Genomic DNA, 16,721 nt, shown 5'->3' with positions numbered 1-16,721 from the left:
CAGTTCATAATCTCTGTTGAGAATCTGCCTGTGGCTGCTTCCATGCACTGAAATTGTTATCAAATGATTAAAAAAACACATGGTGAAAGACTGGCTGCGCAGAATCAGCCAACGTTTGACCACTGGCTCAGGAAGAAACAGGGTTTCATTCACTGACTCTCCCAGGTTGTTCCTCTAGCTGGTCTGATTGCTGGAGAGTCTAAAAGAAACCCCAAACCATCAACAACTGTAACATCTCTAACAATAACCACCCTCCCCAAGCTGTCCTGTTTATTCCTTGGATTTCAGTCCAGATCAAAGCTGCTGGTGACCTTCCCTCCATGCAAACTATGAATGCAGAACCACTTTCATCCAAACCACAGCATTGCCTGCAGTGTTTCCAGGACGGATTCTTGCGAGCAACTCCTATTGCATCTGCTTCCCAGAAAGCTGTCTGTGTCCTCTGCAGGCTCTATACATGTCCCCACTGCCGAGAGCTCAGCCCCAGCCCTGCTTGAACCCTGCAGGAAATGGCACCAGACTCCCAGGGAGTGCCATCACTAGAAGAAATGAGCCTTAATGAAGATAAACAAATAGAAGGCACCAGCCACCTACAGGGGTGCCAAACCAGCTCTCACCCAGATCCGTATGACTTCCCCACTGTGCTCCAATGAGTTTGGGATGAAGCCACCTCAATGACTCCTGGAGTCAGGGGAAAATAGAGGCACCGCTGGAAGAGATTTTAGCCCACGTAAGGATGATGAATGAGCATAAGAACCCACCTCTCCCCATTAACCATAGAGAGGGATGGGGCTGAAGACTTGCATGAAGCTGAACTGAGGCTTACACTGCTCAGAAACTGCTCAGAGGCTCTTGAAGGATCACTCCCTCCTGGCTTTACTACCAGGCTACTTGATGCGTGCTGTCTTTAAGTGTTGCTGATTCTTGCCGTTACATGTTATTTATGGAGTTCTGTGGCTGCCTATGAGAATTCCCATGTAAATAAGGCAGTCTCCATGCCCTGAAGGCACCATCATTGTAAATTCTTCCTCTGACACCATCCTGCCCCAGTGGACCTGGGCCTGCGCACACCCGTCTGTCACACTTTCCACCAAAACTGGGGCCAGTTACTGCTCCTTTTCAGATCAAGTACTTCCAAGGACAGAAGGTCTGATCTGCCACTCAGCACACTGATTTGCTGTGCACCATCTAGTCCCTTCCCTTGTACAGGCCACAGGTGCTCTGCCCTGTTCCTCCCCATGCTTCAGCATTCATCACACAGGTGACACATCAGCATCACCATCATTCATCACACTGTCACTGTGCTCACCAACATCATTATCATCACCACCATTACCATCATCCATCACGCTGTCACTGTGCCTACCAAGACCACCATCTCAGCTGCAAGGCAGTTGGGCAGCTAGTGCGTACCAGTTCACACCAACAATATAAGGTGACTGCAGAAGGCTGCATTCCCAGTCCCATGACTTTCTAGAGGCACAATGAACCACAAAGATTTCTAAATAAGAAAGAAAGGACTCTTCTAAAGCAACCTGATGTGGTGGATATGCCTTCTTTAAGAGTCTGAGAAGAAAAAATTAGTATATTCTGGGTGAGGGACGGAGAGATCATCAATATCCTTCCAGTCTTCTGGTTCCTACTACTAGGGTAGTAGGCTGTAAAGCACTCAGATCTGTGGTACCTTACCTTCCAGGTGATCAGCCACCTCTGTGTAAGACCTCAGCACTGCCAAGGACACTGACTCCCCTGAAACACAGGAGAGACACAGCTCTGAAGGTCATGCAGGTGACAGACCAGCCCCATCTTGCTCTCTGACAACGTCACATTACAATTCTCTGCATCCTAAGGTGCTTCAAGCTCTGAAAGACTTCAAAGAAATAAGGAAAACTGGATTTTATGCTTCTGCACAGCACACAGCAAGCAGGTTATTTAGGCTATCCTGTGATACCACAATATCCCCTCTTGTCCTACATTTGGTCCCTGTAAAATGAAGGTTAAAAACCTATGAACATTGGTAACTTCTATGCTGAGAGATACTGTCTTCACACATTATCAGTCAGTGAGAAGAACTGATTTAATCTGATTGCTCAGCGGGGAGGCCTATGGGGCTGGATGCAGCACTTATCATTTAAACTTGCCTACAGGATTACCACAGGATGGAAAGCACAGCGAGCAGCGCAAGCTCAGAGAAAGGACACCAGACCACACCTCATACTCACAGCTGGCATAAAACAGCACCACTGTCCGGGCAGTCTCCAAGAGAGCAGAGTGGAAGGTTTCCTCTGTCAGGACACGGATCTGCTCCAGGGGCAGCTCTCGCTTCTTGTCCCTGGAAACTGCTTCCACCACCTCATCATCCTGAATGTCTGCAAGGGACCCACAGCTGTACATGAACACAGGTACATGTGCAAGGCAGAGGGAACTGCAGCCCCCTGCGCCACCCAAGCCCTGTGTTTTCCTAAGCCAGTCCTTTTCAGCAGGGACATGGTGACTGTTGGCAGGGGGTAAGTAACTATCTCATACAGGGGAGTGGAGGCAGAACACAAGTACAAGCTCATCAAAAGGTACTCATGCCATCTCACACCAGTTGTGCCCTGTGATTTGAACATTATTCTTCCAGCATGTTGGCTCCTCTAGCATCCTGTGCTCCTGTGCCACTTTTTTTCCTAAAACAAAACTATTTTTCCATGGAAAACAATGCATTTTCAAGGACGTGCTGCAGGGCCCAGTGTTTTCTCCCTGGGGAAGGCAAGCCTGGAACAGCTTACAGAAAACCATGTCTCAAACCTTTCTAATGGGCCTGATAATTCTGAGGCTCTTCTGATGCTTGAAAAGAAGACAGTGCTGGGTGCATTTTAAACCCCTCACGCCTCTAAAGCTGAATGTATTCAAGCAGAAGCACCCCTGTCCCTCATGCAGCACTTCTATAACTGTTCCTCTAACAACTGCTGATTTTCCTCCCTGTGCCTGTCTGCCACAAAACTCCAGTGATCTGCAGAGAATTGAAAGAGCCACTTGTACAACCATGATGTGACTGTGACGGTTTGCTTTGGATTTGCAAAAGTGTTCTCTAATGCTTTAACGTATGCCTCCACATCTCTAGCAGATGCCGATGCATGTCCTATCTGATGACAATCAGCTTTTCATTGTTTAGGTGCACACCTTGATTATTATTCTCTTTTTCATCCTCATCTTCCTCTTCCCCCTCATCCTCCTGGATTTGTTTGACCTTGTTCTTCTCTTTCACCAGGGTTATAACTTCATCAGTGTCTTCCAAGAGCAAGTATTTGATTGGCACTCCCTAAGGAAAACAGAATAAATCAGTGGGAGCAAAAGATCACCCTCTGCCTATTCTGTCCATATACCAAAATCAAGGCTGACGGGCACCATCACCCAACTCCTTTTTTGGGCGTATTTACAGATTCCTAAAGCTGCCAAGCAGGGGAGGACCTGGGGTGGGATTCTTTTGCCCAATTTCACCTGTGTATGAGGTTTTCTCACTCCAGACTGATGTTTCCTTGCACGTAAGTGCTCGTGGCTATGTGGGATCCTGTGCCTGGAGAGGTGAAAGTGAACACTCACTCCACCTCCAAACTTAGATCCACTTCTGCAAGAAAAAGCCCAGTGGCCAAACACTGAAGGAGAGCAGGGAGGTACAGGGTCCACTCAGCTGTCCGCACTCTAGAGGTGTCAGGCTGGGTCAGAGCAGCCCATCACAGCCTGGAAACTGGCACAAAAAATCCTTTATCTCATGGAGCTCAACAAAGAAGAGTGCTCCCAAGTGTACAGGGGCTGACAACCCATGGAAAGAAAAGAGCAAAATGTATTTCTCAGAAATGAGACCTTGTCATCTTAAAATCAGTTCTGGCACTGTCTCAGCAAAAGACACTTCAGAGAAAATTAATTTTGTACTGAACTGAGAGAAACGACAAACTGCTGGCACCTCCCATTGGCTCTAAGAGGAGAAACACAACAGGTACATCTCTCACCAGGGCATGGGAAGCCCTCAAGGGATGCTCAGGTTCAGGTCTGATCCTGTATCTTTGCAATCACAAGTGTGACAGCTCAGGTAATCTGGGGCAACGTGTGCTCCCTGGCATTTGTCAGCACCGAATTCCATGTTGCCTCACAAGCTGGGTCAGGCCCCTCCAGAGTTTAGCTCGTCTTGATCAACTTCATTTATCTTACACCCTGCCCTTTTCCCAGATCACTGCCAGAGGCATTCAGTTACATCAGTTCAGCACAGACCTTTGGTTGTTTGCACTCAGTTTCATGCGTTTCCTCTCCCATCCTTAGAATGCCTTTGCTAAAGGGGCAAGAGCCTTTAGAAGTCTAAAGGAATTTGCACTTGGACTACTATATTAGGTAGTTCACCAACTTGTGTTGCCTTAAGGTGTAATGGAGATGTCATCCTATATTTTGAGACCAAAGTAAACTCAGTATTTTATCCTCACCAGCAGGCACAATTGCTCTGCAGTACCAAACTCAGGCTGTTCCAAGTACATGTGTGCATCTAGGGAAAGACACTACCCCTTGAGCTTCTGGGAAGGCTGTCAAGTAACAACGGAGCTGAGCAACACCCCAACACCTCCCAAGAGCACCATGCCCAGATAGGGAAATAGGAGCTGTAAAGAAATCCAGCATCTGACCTCATCTGGCGTCTTGAGCGCAATGTTTGACCGGCGCAGAACATTCAAACCTAAAAGGTCCCTTTCAAAGTACAAAGTGAATATTAGATGGTGTGACATGCAAGGTCACCCCCTCTGCTCAGCCTGCCTCGCTGGCAAGCCCACCTTCCTCAGCAGCACCACATCCTCACAGAGTCATGCTTTCAGACTGCCCCAAGAACTTGCAGGAACCCAGAATCAATGTCAGTGGTGAAGAAACAGGCTCCAAGTGACCTTCTGGTGGGACTGTGCTGCATAACGTGCCTATTTCACAAGGAGCTTGGATTCCCTTTCTGTGATTTGGGTCTTTGCTCACAAACTGGTGACCACATCCCAGTGCAGCTGCTCTGCTGGTGGACATCAGCTCATGCATAAATGCAGCCAAGAAATGCCTCCATACAGAGAGGGTACCATTGTGGCAGAAAGCTGCAATAAGAGAGCCCACACCCATCCTTCCTCCATCTCTTCCCATTTGCACAGCTGCCAGGAGACAGATCCAAAGGCTGTGCAACCATGCCTTCAGGGACTGCACGCTTCCTTTGGCAAGACACCATGGAAGCATTTGCAAACAAGCCAGCCTTGTGTGTACAGGCTGCTCCTGAGCCCATGGAGCAGAAATAAGTAACTGGTGATCAACCAGAGAGGAACCCAGCCCTGCACAGCACTGCTGCCCCAAGGCTAGCCACAAGCTTGCTCCCCAGGAGGACAGGAGATACGTGTGCTGGTCCAACTCTGAGAGACCTAATTGACTGAGGAGCATCGCTGAGTGGAGACACCCACTGCATCCCAACACCCAGCACTCACAGTCCACCTTCTTTACTGGATTTCCTTCTGCCCTTAATTTGAGGGCAAGATACAAGCCTTCCATTGGTGTTAAGTTTCCTTTCCAAAATCTCTCTTAGTCTGATTGTTCTCCACTTCTAAATCAGCAAGAGACTCAAACGTTTTTACACTTCCAGCCAGTCTGAAACTAAATTAATCTGACTCTGGACCACTCCTTAAACATGACATTTTCTTGCAGGATATAGCCTAGTGTGGTGGGCTGACCTTGCCTGGGGGCCAGATGCCCACCAAGCCACTCTATCACAAATCATGCAAACTCAGTACACCTAGTTTTACTGCCTCTCATCCAAATGTGAGTAACTGACTATCACCTGGTGGTGGATAGTCAATTATTCAGGTGGAGTAACCGAGCTCTGAAACACCACAATAAGCAAGGAGATCCCCAAAACATCTGAGAGTAAATACCTGGACAAAAGGGCAACTCCTGCTTTTCCCAGGAGCTGCCAGGCCACAAACTCTGCTGTCCTCCTGTCAGCCTCGTAGGTCTCTGTTTGGCTGAGAATGAACACAAGTGGTAGCCCAAGCTGTAAGTGAACAGTAGAAACCTTCTCTGGGTCCTCAGCAACCTCTGTCTGGAGAAGAGACATGGTTACACTGCAGCACATCTCCACACCAATAAAGGCACCTTAGCTCTTCTGCACAGCCCAAGCCACCATATGCTCCCCAACCACAGAAATGAGACTCTTGAGAAAACGCCTTCAACTCTGATTCTAGAATATCCATCACAGCAGAACCCACACAACCCCAGTTAAACTGTTACAACTTGTCATGACCCTCCCTGTTAAAAACCTGGGTTTTATTATGCACATTCTTCGTGACTTAGCAATTCCAGATGTCAAATCTCCATTATTTTTTATTTACCTGGCATCCATTCCCCGGGGCAGTCTGAAAACCCCAGCCACAACATGCAAGAGCTGGCATCCTCTCCCTTCCTGCCTTGGACATGCTGCTTCATGAACTGCCTTCTCTCCTTGGGCCTAGCCAGGAGGCTGCCTGAAAAAGGCACTTCCCAGCTCACCTACCCTTCCTTTTGGATGCGCAAAGATGTCACAGTGGGAACTGGAAGCTTGCTGAAGTTCACTGCCCAATGGAAATAGGAGATAGGAGGGAGCCTCCTGTCTCTTGTGCTGAGCAAGGCATGAGTGACTGATATAGAACTCCCCACGGTGCTTAGCATCCTGTGGGGACCCTAGAGGAGTGGCTAAGGACTTTGGGTTTGTCTCATTTGGAGAGAAGGAGGCTGAGGGGTGACTTCATTGCTCTCTATAGCTTCCTGAGAAGGGGACGTGAAGAGGAAGGTGCTGATCTCTTCTTTCTCGTATCCAGAGAGAATATGTGGGAATAGTTCAAAGCTGCACCCGGGGTGGTTTAGAGTGTACATTAGAAAGCATTTTTTATCAAGAGGGTGATTAAAAACTGGAACAAGCTTCCTAGGGAGGTGGTCGATGCACCAAGTCTGTCGGTTTAAGAGGCATCGGCACAATGCCCTAAATAACATGCTTTGGCCAGCCCTGAAGTGGTGAGGCAGTGGTACTAGATCATCATTTTAGGTCCCTTCCAACTGAAATGTTCTATTCTATTTTATTTTATTCTGTTCTGTTTCATTCCAGCAGAGTCCAAGGCACCTCCATCCCATTCCCACTCATGGTGCTTACAGGGCTCTCTGGAAAGATCCAAGCAAGCTGATTAGTGCAATGGAGTGTTGGCCCTATCCAGCCCCATGCTCCTTGCTTCGACTCAACCTGGGAGCTTTGCAATTAACTTCATGGGAAATGGGCAGATTCTCATGCTCAGCCTTGCCCTCCGCTCACACCTCCCTCATCCTCACGTCCATCCCAGCTTCCCTCATGCCCACAGCCCAAGTGGCTCCTCTTTCCCAGTCATACCACCAGAGGAGCCCCCATGAGCTTGAGGTGCCTGTGGATGTTGAGCATTGTCAGAGCTTGCTCCATGGCTGTCCTCCTGCAGGGCTGCACCAGGTCTGTTGCCCGCTGGCAGTGGCAGAACACCAGTGAGGCTGATGACACATCAGGCTCATCAGTGCTGTGAGAGAGAAAGCAAAATCCATGCTGAGCTAGGCATCCATCACAGGGTTTTAAAATGCTCTGACAGAGTGACCATGTTTGCTGGCATGTTTTACAGGGCAGATGATCCTCAAGTTCAGGGTTTGGCAGGTCTGTGGGACTTCTTCAAGAGCCCTCCTACTGACAGGTACAACTGTGTCCAGATGCCTTTCATAACTGCGATGAACATCTACTGAAGACCCCGGCTCACCAGGTGTAAATAAGCCCAACCCCAGAACAGTTGGCCCAGCTTGAGACAGACACAAATCAAGCTTTTCTCATGCCACTGCAATGAAGACCCTGGCGGGAGTAGAAGAGCTGAAGTCTACATATTTTTCTCATGTCCTTTTCCTCACTAATGACACATAGGGAATATTCTGGTGTTGGTCTGTGGGTTAACTTTAGGAAGTCATGTTCCTTTTCCTGCGGCACACATTCCCCACCTCTAAAACTAGGATCAGCTTCTTCATAAAGGGATTTTTGGTCTTCCTATGGAAGAGCAGACTGCAGTATTGGATCTCAAAGCCTGCTGCCCCAGTTGTCTGAAAGCTATGCACACTGGTGAAGCTACCACCATGTCATCAGCTGAGATGGCCTGCTGGTGTCCTCTTTGTTTCAAGAATGAAGTCAATTCCTGTCCAAATGACAAGCGTGCCATCTAGTGGCAGCCACAAAATGCTATCCCTGATGGTTCTGAAGGACAGGATAGCAGCGCAGGGCAGGACAGCTTCGGTGTCTGCCTTGGTGTCACCTATGAGAGCAGGCAAATTGCTATATAAATGCTTTGCTGAAGACATCACACACTATGTCATATTTCCACCTTCCTCCCTCTCAGTTTTCTGACTGCAGTATATCACATCAGAAGCACACTGCGTTGAAGGATCTGCCCTTTTAATGCAGGTCCCACATGGCAAGTGGATGGCCCCAGCTAGCTAGATCAAGTGAGGACATCAGATGGGAATTCCCAAATACAAGAGCAGTGTCTCATACAGCTGCAGAACTCTCTGCTGCCAAAAGTTGCTGAGATAAAAAGTAAAAATGTGCTTAAGAAACTCTGGTGGCTGTTAACACCGTAATACAGGTTCAGCTCCCATCTCTGAGAGTCCTGAAACCTCAGGCTGCCAGAAGATGGGAGGCTGTAGGCGACACACATCCATTTCATCCACAATGAAAAAGGGTAGATTTAGATTAGATATTAGTAAGAAACTCTGCTTTGAGGGTAGTGAAGCTCTGGCACAGGTTGCCCAGAGAAGCTGTGGCTGCTTTATCCCTGCAGTGTTCAAGGCGAGGCTGGACAGGACTTTGAGCAATCTGGTCTAGTGGAAGGTGTCCCTGCCTGTGGCAGTGGGGTTGGAACTTTAAGGATCCTTCCAACACAATCCATTTATCGATTCTGTGATTTCCTTATACCCCTTGCAAAACACCCATGGCCACCGCAGAGGCAAAGTATAGAACTGGGAGGGCTTTGCTCCAACCCACTGCATCAGCTTTTACCCTTCTCAGCTGGCCAGACTTGATCATCAAAACAGAAGGCTACATGTATCAGCCCTCTGAAAAATGTGAGGTTTGACCATGGAAAGGAGAAAGTTGGCTCTTCTATAAAATCCCATTCAATGGACAGTCACAAATGGCATGGCTAGTCCAAATCCAGGAACACAGGCAGCAGCTGGTTTTGGAAAAGCAAAACAGATCCGACTGCACACCCCCAGAACAACATCCCAGTAACCAGATTTGACCTGGGAAATCTGAGAAACCAAGAGTAGAGCAGCTCTACCTGAAGGGTGTGTCTGGACATACCTACTGTCTTTCAACAGCGTTGCCTCAGTTGTCAAAACAAACTGGTGGACAGTCCCATAGACAAAAGCCGCCTCCATCACGGCTCTGTGCTCTGGAAAGAGAAAGGCAAGATGATCTCATCTCGGCTCCCTCCACATCTCCACCTTCATCCTTCCCACTTGTAAGTACCAATGCCCAGGCTTTCAGAAACTCCGTAAAAAGCCATAGCTGTCTGAAGACACAGTATACAGGTAACTGAGTAACTGGAGCTGGACCCAGCTGCTGATCCCCAGCAAACACAGATGGTGTACGTGAATCTGCCTATGGGTTTATTTATTTTTCAAGACAGCAACCGCTGGCTTCCTTTTTGTCTCAAGCCCATATCTGAAAGTTTATGCTCCCAGCAAAACTTTCCTGGTGCAACTGATCCCTTTGGAAACACAGCAAGACATACAGAGGTGGAGAACTTGTGTCTGGGTGGCCCTTTCAGGTTTCCTTGATGCCCCATTTTCAGGATTTTGGTTCAGAAACTCAGCTCCCTTATACCTTAGTAAAAAATACTCTGTAAGGAGAGCAAAGGCAAAAAAATCAGTGTTAATACCTGCTGTCCCAGTAGCTGGTACATAGGCAAAGACCATGTTCGCCTTCCCTTTCAAGGCATTTTCAATGTTCTGAAGATCTGCCAGTGTTTCAACGTATTTAACTTCATTAAAGAGCAGGGCACTGAGGAATCAGAAAAAACTCATTAGCAACTATTTTAAGAGCAAATTTGCAGCCACATAACTGTGATGGGGAAAACAAGGTAGAATTCCAGCTTCTTGTTGGCAGATTGAAGATTCACAGCCAAATACAGTTGCCCAGATGTGTGCTGGTGAGTCATCTCAAGGGCAAAGTTTTAACAAGGTCAAACCATACCAAAGGGACAAGCAGCTTTCTGCTTGGCTGAGAGCCGCCTCTGGAATACATGGGGCTTGTATTTATGCAAAACTTCCTATCAACAAGTGAAAATGGAAAGTAAAAGATTTCATAGGGATGCATCTGGTCTGTACTTACAACAAAACGTTAGCAACAATGGAGTCCACGTCAAACAAGGCATCCGTGGGGAACTCTCTGATCAGCATGTTACCTCTATGGAGGGGAAAAAAAGGAGTATCACCAAAGCAACTATGAAAGATCAGCTACATGTACTAATATGATTTTCAGTCTGCGGAATGCTTCAGGTGTTTGCTGGCAGGGGTGGCTGGAAAGAAAACTTCAGGGTTGAATCTGAGGATTTAGTAGGATTAGGCTGGTTTAGCTGTCACCTCTGTCACTGCTGTTTCACTCAGCTTCTGGGGCCTCTTGATGAGAAGCACAGACTGACAGAAGGTCTCTATATACCAAGCACCACCCCGTAGACCCTCACCAGCAGAGGAAAAGTCCCTGTGGGTCATGTACAACAGTCAGTGAGAACTGAGCTGATATATGGAGAAGTGTCCAGCTGACAACCCATGGAGACCAAGAGCTAACCCTTCACATCGAGGGCAGACGAGCTAACTATACAGACAGAAAGAGCAATAAGCAGTGTTTCATTCTAGGACTAGACACAAAACCTAGCGGTTTGAGTGTAACTCTGGTGGACCTGGTGGTTGGAAGCCGCCAGAAAGCTGATGTCACTGCTGTCTTCATGGCTCCTCTCCTCCTCCACAGACCTCTCTGATAATCAACAGCATTTCCTTCAAACACTTGCACTGGAAAGCAGTCACAGAGTGGTGCCCAGAAAGCCTCCTCACCTGAACAGGTAGGCTTTCCTTAATGCATTTTCTTTTCCACAGTATCTTGAGACATCCTCTTTGGGACAATTAACCTAGACATTGAAAGCATGTAATTAGACATTCAGCTCTACAAATGACTACAAACACACAGCACTACAGTTTTATTCCACTCAGGAATAAAATACAGCCTTTCCAAACCTACTAGGAGAGAGAATACAATAAAATGGAGTCCAGAGACAGGTACTGGAGTTTGTATTTCAGTTCTTCAGCTCAGCCTGCCTTGATTTGGGTCACACAGGATCAGGAGATACTATGATCTGCCCAACATACTCAAAGTGACAGATTGCTGACATATATATATATGCAGTTCTTATAATCTAATTACACTTGCCTGAATTTGTAATTCCCTCACCTAAATCTGCACAAAGCTTCAGATAAAAACCCCTTTATATGAAATATGTATTGCACTGAATTGAAAAGAAGTGAAATGCCCCTATCTATAGAATCACAGAATAGTTAGGGTTGGAAAAGACCTTAAGATCATCTAGTTCCAACCCCCCTGCCATGGGCATTCCATCATTCTCTGCAGTTTGAGCTGGCACGAGGGAGCTTTGGAAGGAATTGGGCAAGTCCCACCAGAGGGAGACAAGCAGGCTGATGCCCTCCTGTGCAGCACACGGGGGATCATACTCTTCTGCCATGCCCATGGGTACACAGCAATGACCAGGCAATTCCATATGCCCCATGCAGCTGCTGAGAGGCCAGATAAGTCCAGCCAGCTAAGCCTGTTATGCGGGGTGGCCATGAAAAACAGCAATCTGCAGGAAAAATGGCCCCTAAAGCCAGGAACACAATTCAAAGTGCACAGGTTCATCTACTGGGACTGAACTGGGAGGCCAGGAGCAGCTCAGGGCTGCCCCTGCCTGACCTACAGCACTGCCAGTCCTCTGCTTTGAGGGGTTTAGAGACACAGGCACAACATCAAGCCTCTCTGGGACACAGGAACCTGCCTACAGCCTGCAGGCAGAAGGTGCAATGCAACTCACAAGCAGCTGAGGTAAGGCCAAGGCAAGGGATGAAACGGGATGCCCTGGTCTGCTTTCTTGTGGAGTCAGCCCCAAAGGTGGCTCTGTCCACACCACAGGAAGCCCCGCAGAAATAATCTGCAGAAACAGCTTGTCCTGCCCCTCATCTCCGTTTACCTTCACCACTGAAATGCCATAGTCCTGGAGAGCCTCTGCTGAGTTCTCAATCTGCTGCAAGAAGGGCTGGGCACCAGGTGAAACTGAAACACAAAAAAACTCCATTTTCAATCTCCCCTTACAGGTGGGGCAGATGAGAGTACCTTCAGGGCAAGCACTGTCTGTGCTCTATCATGGTAACAGCATGCTAAGGTCCCCACGCAAAAATCCCTGGGACACCAGAGCAGACCTGAGCAGAGCAAACAGGGAGCTGTGGCACACTGCCAGCAGAGATGTCTGCAGGGATATGGCTGGGAGAGACGGAGGGACTGGGAATGGTTCTGTCAGATGAGTGTTGTGCTGGGCTTCAAGTCCTCAGACTCAAGAGCATCCTCGTGCCATGCACTGAGACACTGCTTAACACAATACGGTCCTGCTCTTACTCCAAGAGTAAAGTATTTATTGAAACAAAACTAATTACAGACAACAACATGAATACCTGCAGTGTCCCCTCCTTCCTTTATAACACACCTAGCCTCTCAGTGCTGACATAGGAGCTGTGTCAGTGTTTCAGCCCACAGCGATGTCTCTGGGAAACCATATCCAGAGGTCATAAAGGAGCAGGAAAAGAAAGGCAAGGCCAAGGATCTTCTAATTCTTGACAGCACTTAGTTTCCCTGCATGCAAGGAATCCTCCTTTCCCTCGGAGGTACCATGGAAGAGAAAACTGGCCCCTTTCATGGGACAACTCCTTAGGAGCCTGGGTTTCTCTTCCAAGGTACCTCCAGAAACGTCATGAAGGGGTTTGAAGGAGTGTGCCTGGGGACATAACCAGGAAAGATCCCACCCCAAAAGGTCTCTGCCTGTCAGGAGCACTTGGAGCCATGCAAACACAGGTTTGCCAGCTGAGCTTGATGAGCTCTTCAAAATCACTTCAGGTTTAAAAATCTCAAGAATTGCCTCTTCACTGTTCCACTGACACACCCTCACACAGGCCTTTGCTGAAAACCCAAGCTGATATAAATGCATACTGTTAAATACATACCGTTATGGCTGAAATAAGCTAGGGATGCTCTGCCGGCTTGCAAGGCACTGAAATACCGCTGGGGGCTCAGCTCCTGCAGCACCCTCGCACTTCCACACGTTGGGATGAAGGACGCACAAAAGAGCAGGAAAGAGAAGGAAGAAACCCAACTGTCCTTTTGGGCTGACATGGCTGTTATCAGCTACAGGCACGGGAGAGCGACAACTGAGAAAAAGAAATAAACAAACAAACAAATATTATGTATATACACACACAAAACCGTATCTATTATACATATGGACACAAATATATATATGAGCTGTTCAGTTAAGTGCAGCATGTCTGGAATTTCTAGATGTGACATAATCGTCTCAAGGACATCATGAATTAGTGATACAACAGCAGGTGATCCAAACAACTGTAAAGATGACAGCAAAGGCCATTCTCTTTCCTCTGAACGGTATCTGTAAGTGCATGGACTCTCAGTGATTTCAGTTTAGGGCTGGTTTTCTTCTTTCTTTTTTTCTTCTTTTGAATCAAACAGAAATTACATGTACAGGCAGAAAACAGTGACGGCATCATGTGAAAGAAAACCCACCCAAACAGTCTCAAATCTTGCTAAAAAGCTTTGAGGATGCCACTAGCATTCTAAATGCCACTGAAAGAGGTGTTCACAAAAGGACAGGCCACACTGCTTACTTCAGATGATGTCAAATGATGTGGGGAGATGGAAGAGCCCTCCCACAGTGCCTGCCCCAGCTCTCTGCTGCTTGAGGTTTCAGCTACATCAAATGGGAGAGGGATTTGTGCAAACTCCTTGGGCTTGTGTGAAATAATGTGAGAAATTAAAGACCATCCCTCCACCCACAGATCCTCAAAGTTATGTTACGATATTAAGGCAATTTTAGGGTAAAATGCAGCTGCTATTTCCAGCATGGAATGCAGTCGATATGCACAGAATCTACCCAGTGATAGTTGCCCAGGCAACCCTGCGACCTTGGCATATGCTGAGACAAACTTAATAGAGAGGGGAGAGGAGGGAAGGCCCCGTGGCCAGGCTCTGCTATACTCCCTTGCAGGTGTGGGAATTGAAGACACCATGTACTGATAAACCACCTTGCAGCTAAACAACAAGGAAGCTATACTTCTATTGTAAAGCAAGAGAATTTCATACCAATCATTAACAAAGTATGTATAACTAGAGCCACTCCAGCTCCACAGGCACATACTCAAACTCCATAGCGATATAAGGTTAAAACACCATAGCCATATTTAATTAAAGCTCCATAGGTATACAGTTGAGAAATTGAAACTTGTATCACTATGAAAAAGCCCGGACAGATATAAGGGTCTCTTAAAGGGTCAGGAGACCTGAAATAAGAATGGTATATGATGAGAACTGATAGCCACAGAAGCTTTGGCCTTGTGTAGGTGGACTAAGAAAAACAGAACTGAGGAAAACAGGACTGAGAAAAACAAGACTAACAAACCTCTAATCAACAAAGACTGTCCTTGAAGTCTGCTACATCCTGGACAATTGTCAAAATGTGGTTTCAGGAGTCAGCAAAACATGACTAGGGCATCCTTTTGATGAACTATCCTCATTATACTCTCATTATAATACTAAAAATCACACCCACAGGTCAAAAGACCCCTGACCCCTGAGCATGTATTGTGAGGCGATAAGTTATGGAGCCTTATGCAAACTAGCTCATCAATTGGTAAATGGTGGAAGGACTACAGGAAGTTACTAATTTGAATTAAATCATATAAATATATGAAATTAAGAGGGGAAAAATTAGGGAAGACTCCATTGTAACTGGTGGGATCAGTCAGTGAGCTGAACCTGTTTTCTCCCCTCACAGGGTCACCTACTGGGTAAGAGCTATACTTGTGTATTTAATGACTGCTTTTTAACTGGCTTTATATACATTATTTTCATGCTTATTCTCACAGTTAGTATGTTATACTGTCAATGCAATCTTCAAACCTTAAGCCCTCATAAAATTATAACAAAAATTCTCATCTATTTTCTGTGTGTTTTCAGAAACTTAAAAATTGTCTTTAAAATTGACTTAAAAGTTTTAACTCAGTGGGTGAATCTGTTACTGTAAATCCCCACTAGGAATGTTGAATCACCCTCCAATATAGTGTGCTGGCCAGTGGAGCACCTGCAGAGGGCTCTGACAGGTTAACCCAGCTCCAGGGTCTCATCTTTTCTGGGACAGTAACAAACCTGTCAAACTTACAGACAAAGAGGTGAAATTTTCCCCCTTACTGGAGTAAAGATCTCCTTAACATGACAGCTTGTCACACCTTGCTCTGTCCAGCCTTGTGTTATTCTGACATCAGTAGCATGGGGGGCGAACCTCATAACCCACACAGGGCTGCAGGGCAGTCCCTTCCATGCTGGTTTTCCACCTGGAGCTAACTAGGAAAGAAGCCAAGGAAATTTGTGAACCAAGGAAAGATCAAGCGTGTAAGTCTGCTGCTGGGGTTCACCAGCAGCCCTCCCTGCCACAACTGTTTCACTCTTCTTGCTCAGATTAAGGAACTCAGGAGAGCTTCCTGTGGACAACCACTACGGGATGAGTAGTGCATCTTCTTCCCACTTCATTTCCCTTGCTCCTTCGCAGCCTGCTCTTCAGCTATTGGTCTTTGCTGCTGGATGTGCTGCGGCATGGCTGGTCCCTGGTCAACAAAGGCACAAAGGCGGAATTGAAGCCATGTAGAAGTGGTTTGCTTTGCATCATGAGCTGCAGCTCTTTTCGTTAACAAACACCCCTGTGTCCATGGACTGTCATTCCCTCCAACACCCTGTCAGATGCTGTCAGCTTACTATCGCTGCTCTGTGATGAGCCCAAACTCAAATGCTCAAAAACGAGCAGACAAAATCCCTCTTGCCTTGCTGCAAGAATGAAATGTTAATGACAACCAGGCATGCTCAGCCTTCACAGGCTCCCCCTCATATAGGTGAGGTGTTTGGATCAGGCCTGAACAGCACAAAGGAGAAAAGACAGAGCTGAGAAAGCCATGATTTATTTTTTTAATTTTCATCTCATTTTCTCCTTTCCAGCTTTGGGAAGTACCAGGCATTTCTGGTCCTTTGCCCTCCCATCTTTTCCTCTGGCTTACAGTGGGGACAGAGATTGGAGTGTGAGGGTGCTGTTTATTAAATGACTAATAAATGACTAATAATTTATTAAACTTGGCTACAGCATCGATGGAAAAATAAATTCAATGCTGGTATGTGGGAACCAGCCCAAGTCAAATGGGAAAGCTTACTGTCAAGGAAAAAGAGGAGCAGCCTCCAATGCCTCAAAGACTTCATGGAATTATACCTAGAACTTTACCTGATCTGACTGCTGGAGAAGCAGAAGCTCCACTTTCTGCCGTATCCACATGCTGTG

General features: G+C 46.9%; 1 protein-coding gene across 3 annotated transcripts in view; it reads right to left on the bottom strand.

The window, feature by feature from the left end:
* TXNDC16 (thioredoxin domain containing 16) overlaps positions 1 to 16,721 on the bottom strand; it is a 41,091-nt gene that overhangs the window by 20,641 nt on the left and 3,729 nt on the right. The window contains exons 1-13 of one of the 3 annotated variants that reach the window (XM_062618495.1): positions 14,011 to 14,136; positions 13,333 to 13,536; positions 12,309 to 12,391; positions 11,125 to 11,198; positions 10,406 to 10,480; positions 9,954 to 10,075; positions 9,374 to 9,464; positions 7,400 to 7,556; positions 5,919 to 6,085; positions 4,653 to 4,713; positions 3,166 to 3,304; positions 2,223 to 2,369; positions 1,690 to 1,749 (exon numbers count right to left, since the gene is read on the bottom strand). In XM_062618495.1, coding sequence (XP_062474479.1) covers positions 1,690 to 1,749; positions 2,223 to 2,369; positions 3,166 to 3,304; positions 4,653 to 4,713; positions 5,919 to 6,085; positions 7,400 to 7,556; positions 9,374 to 9,464; positions 9,954 to 10,075; positions 10,406 to 10,480; positions 11,125 to 11,198; positions 12,309 to 12,391; positions 13,333 to 13,501 — 1,345 coding nt within the window. In that variant the 5' untranslated portion in view covers positions 13,502 to 13,536; positions 14,011 to 14,136. Of the gene's footprint in view, positions 1 to 1,689; positions 1,750 to 2,222; positions 2,370 to 3,165; positions 3,305 to 4,652; positions 4,714 to 5,918; positions 6,086 to 7,399; positions 7,557 to 9,373; positions 9,465 to 9,953; positions 10,076 to 10,405; positions 10,481 to 11,124; positions 11,199 to 12,308; positions 12,392 to 13,332; positions 13,537 to 14,010; positions 14,137 to 16,721 lie in introns of those variants that run through there. The other 2 variants (XM_062618494.1, XM_062618496.1) reach the window with 2 other exon arrangements.

Source organism: Pezoporus occidentalis, unplaced genomic scaffold (genome assembly GCF_034315485.1).
Source record: "Pezoporus occidentalis ecotype Australia unplaced genomic scaffold, CSIRO_AGI_Poc_V1 ctg200, whole genome shotgun sequence".
NCBI classification, from domain to species: Eukaryota; Metazoa; Chordata; class Aves; order Psittaciformes; family Psittacidae; genus Pezoporus; species Pezoporus occidentalis.
This window is presented reverse-complemented; position numbering and strand designations above follow the sequence as displayed.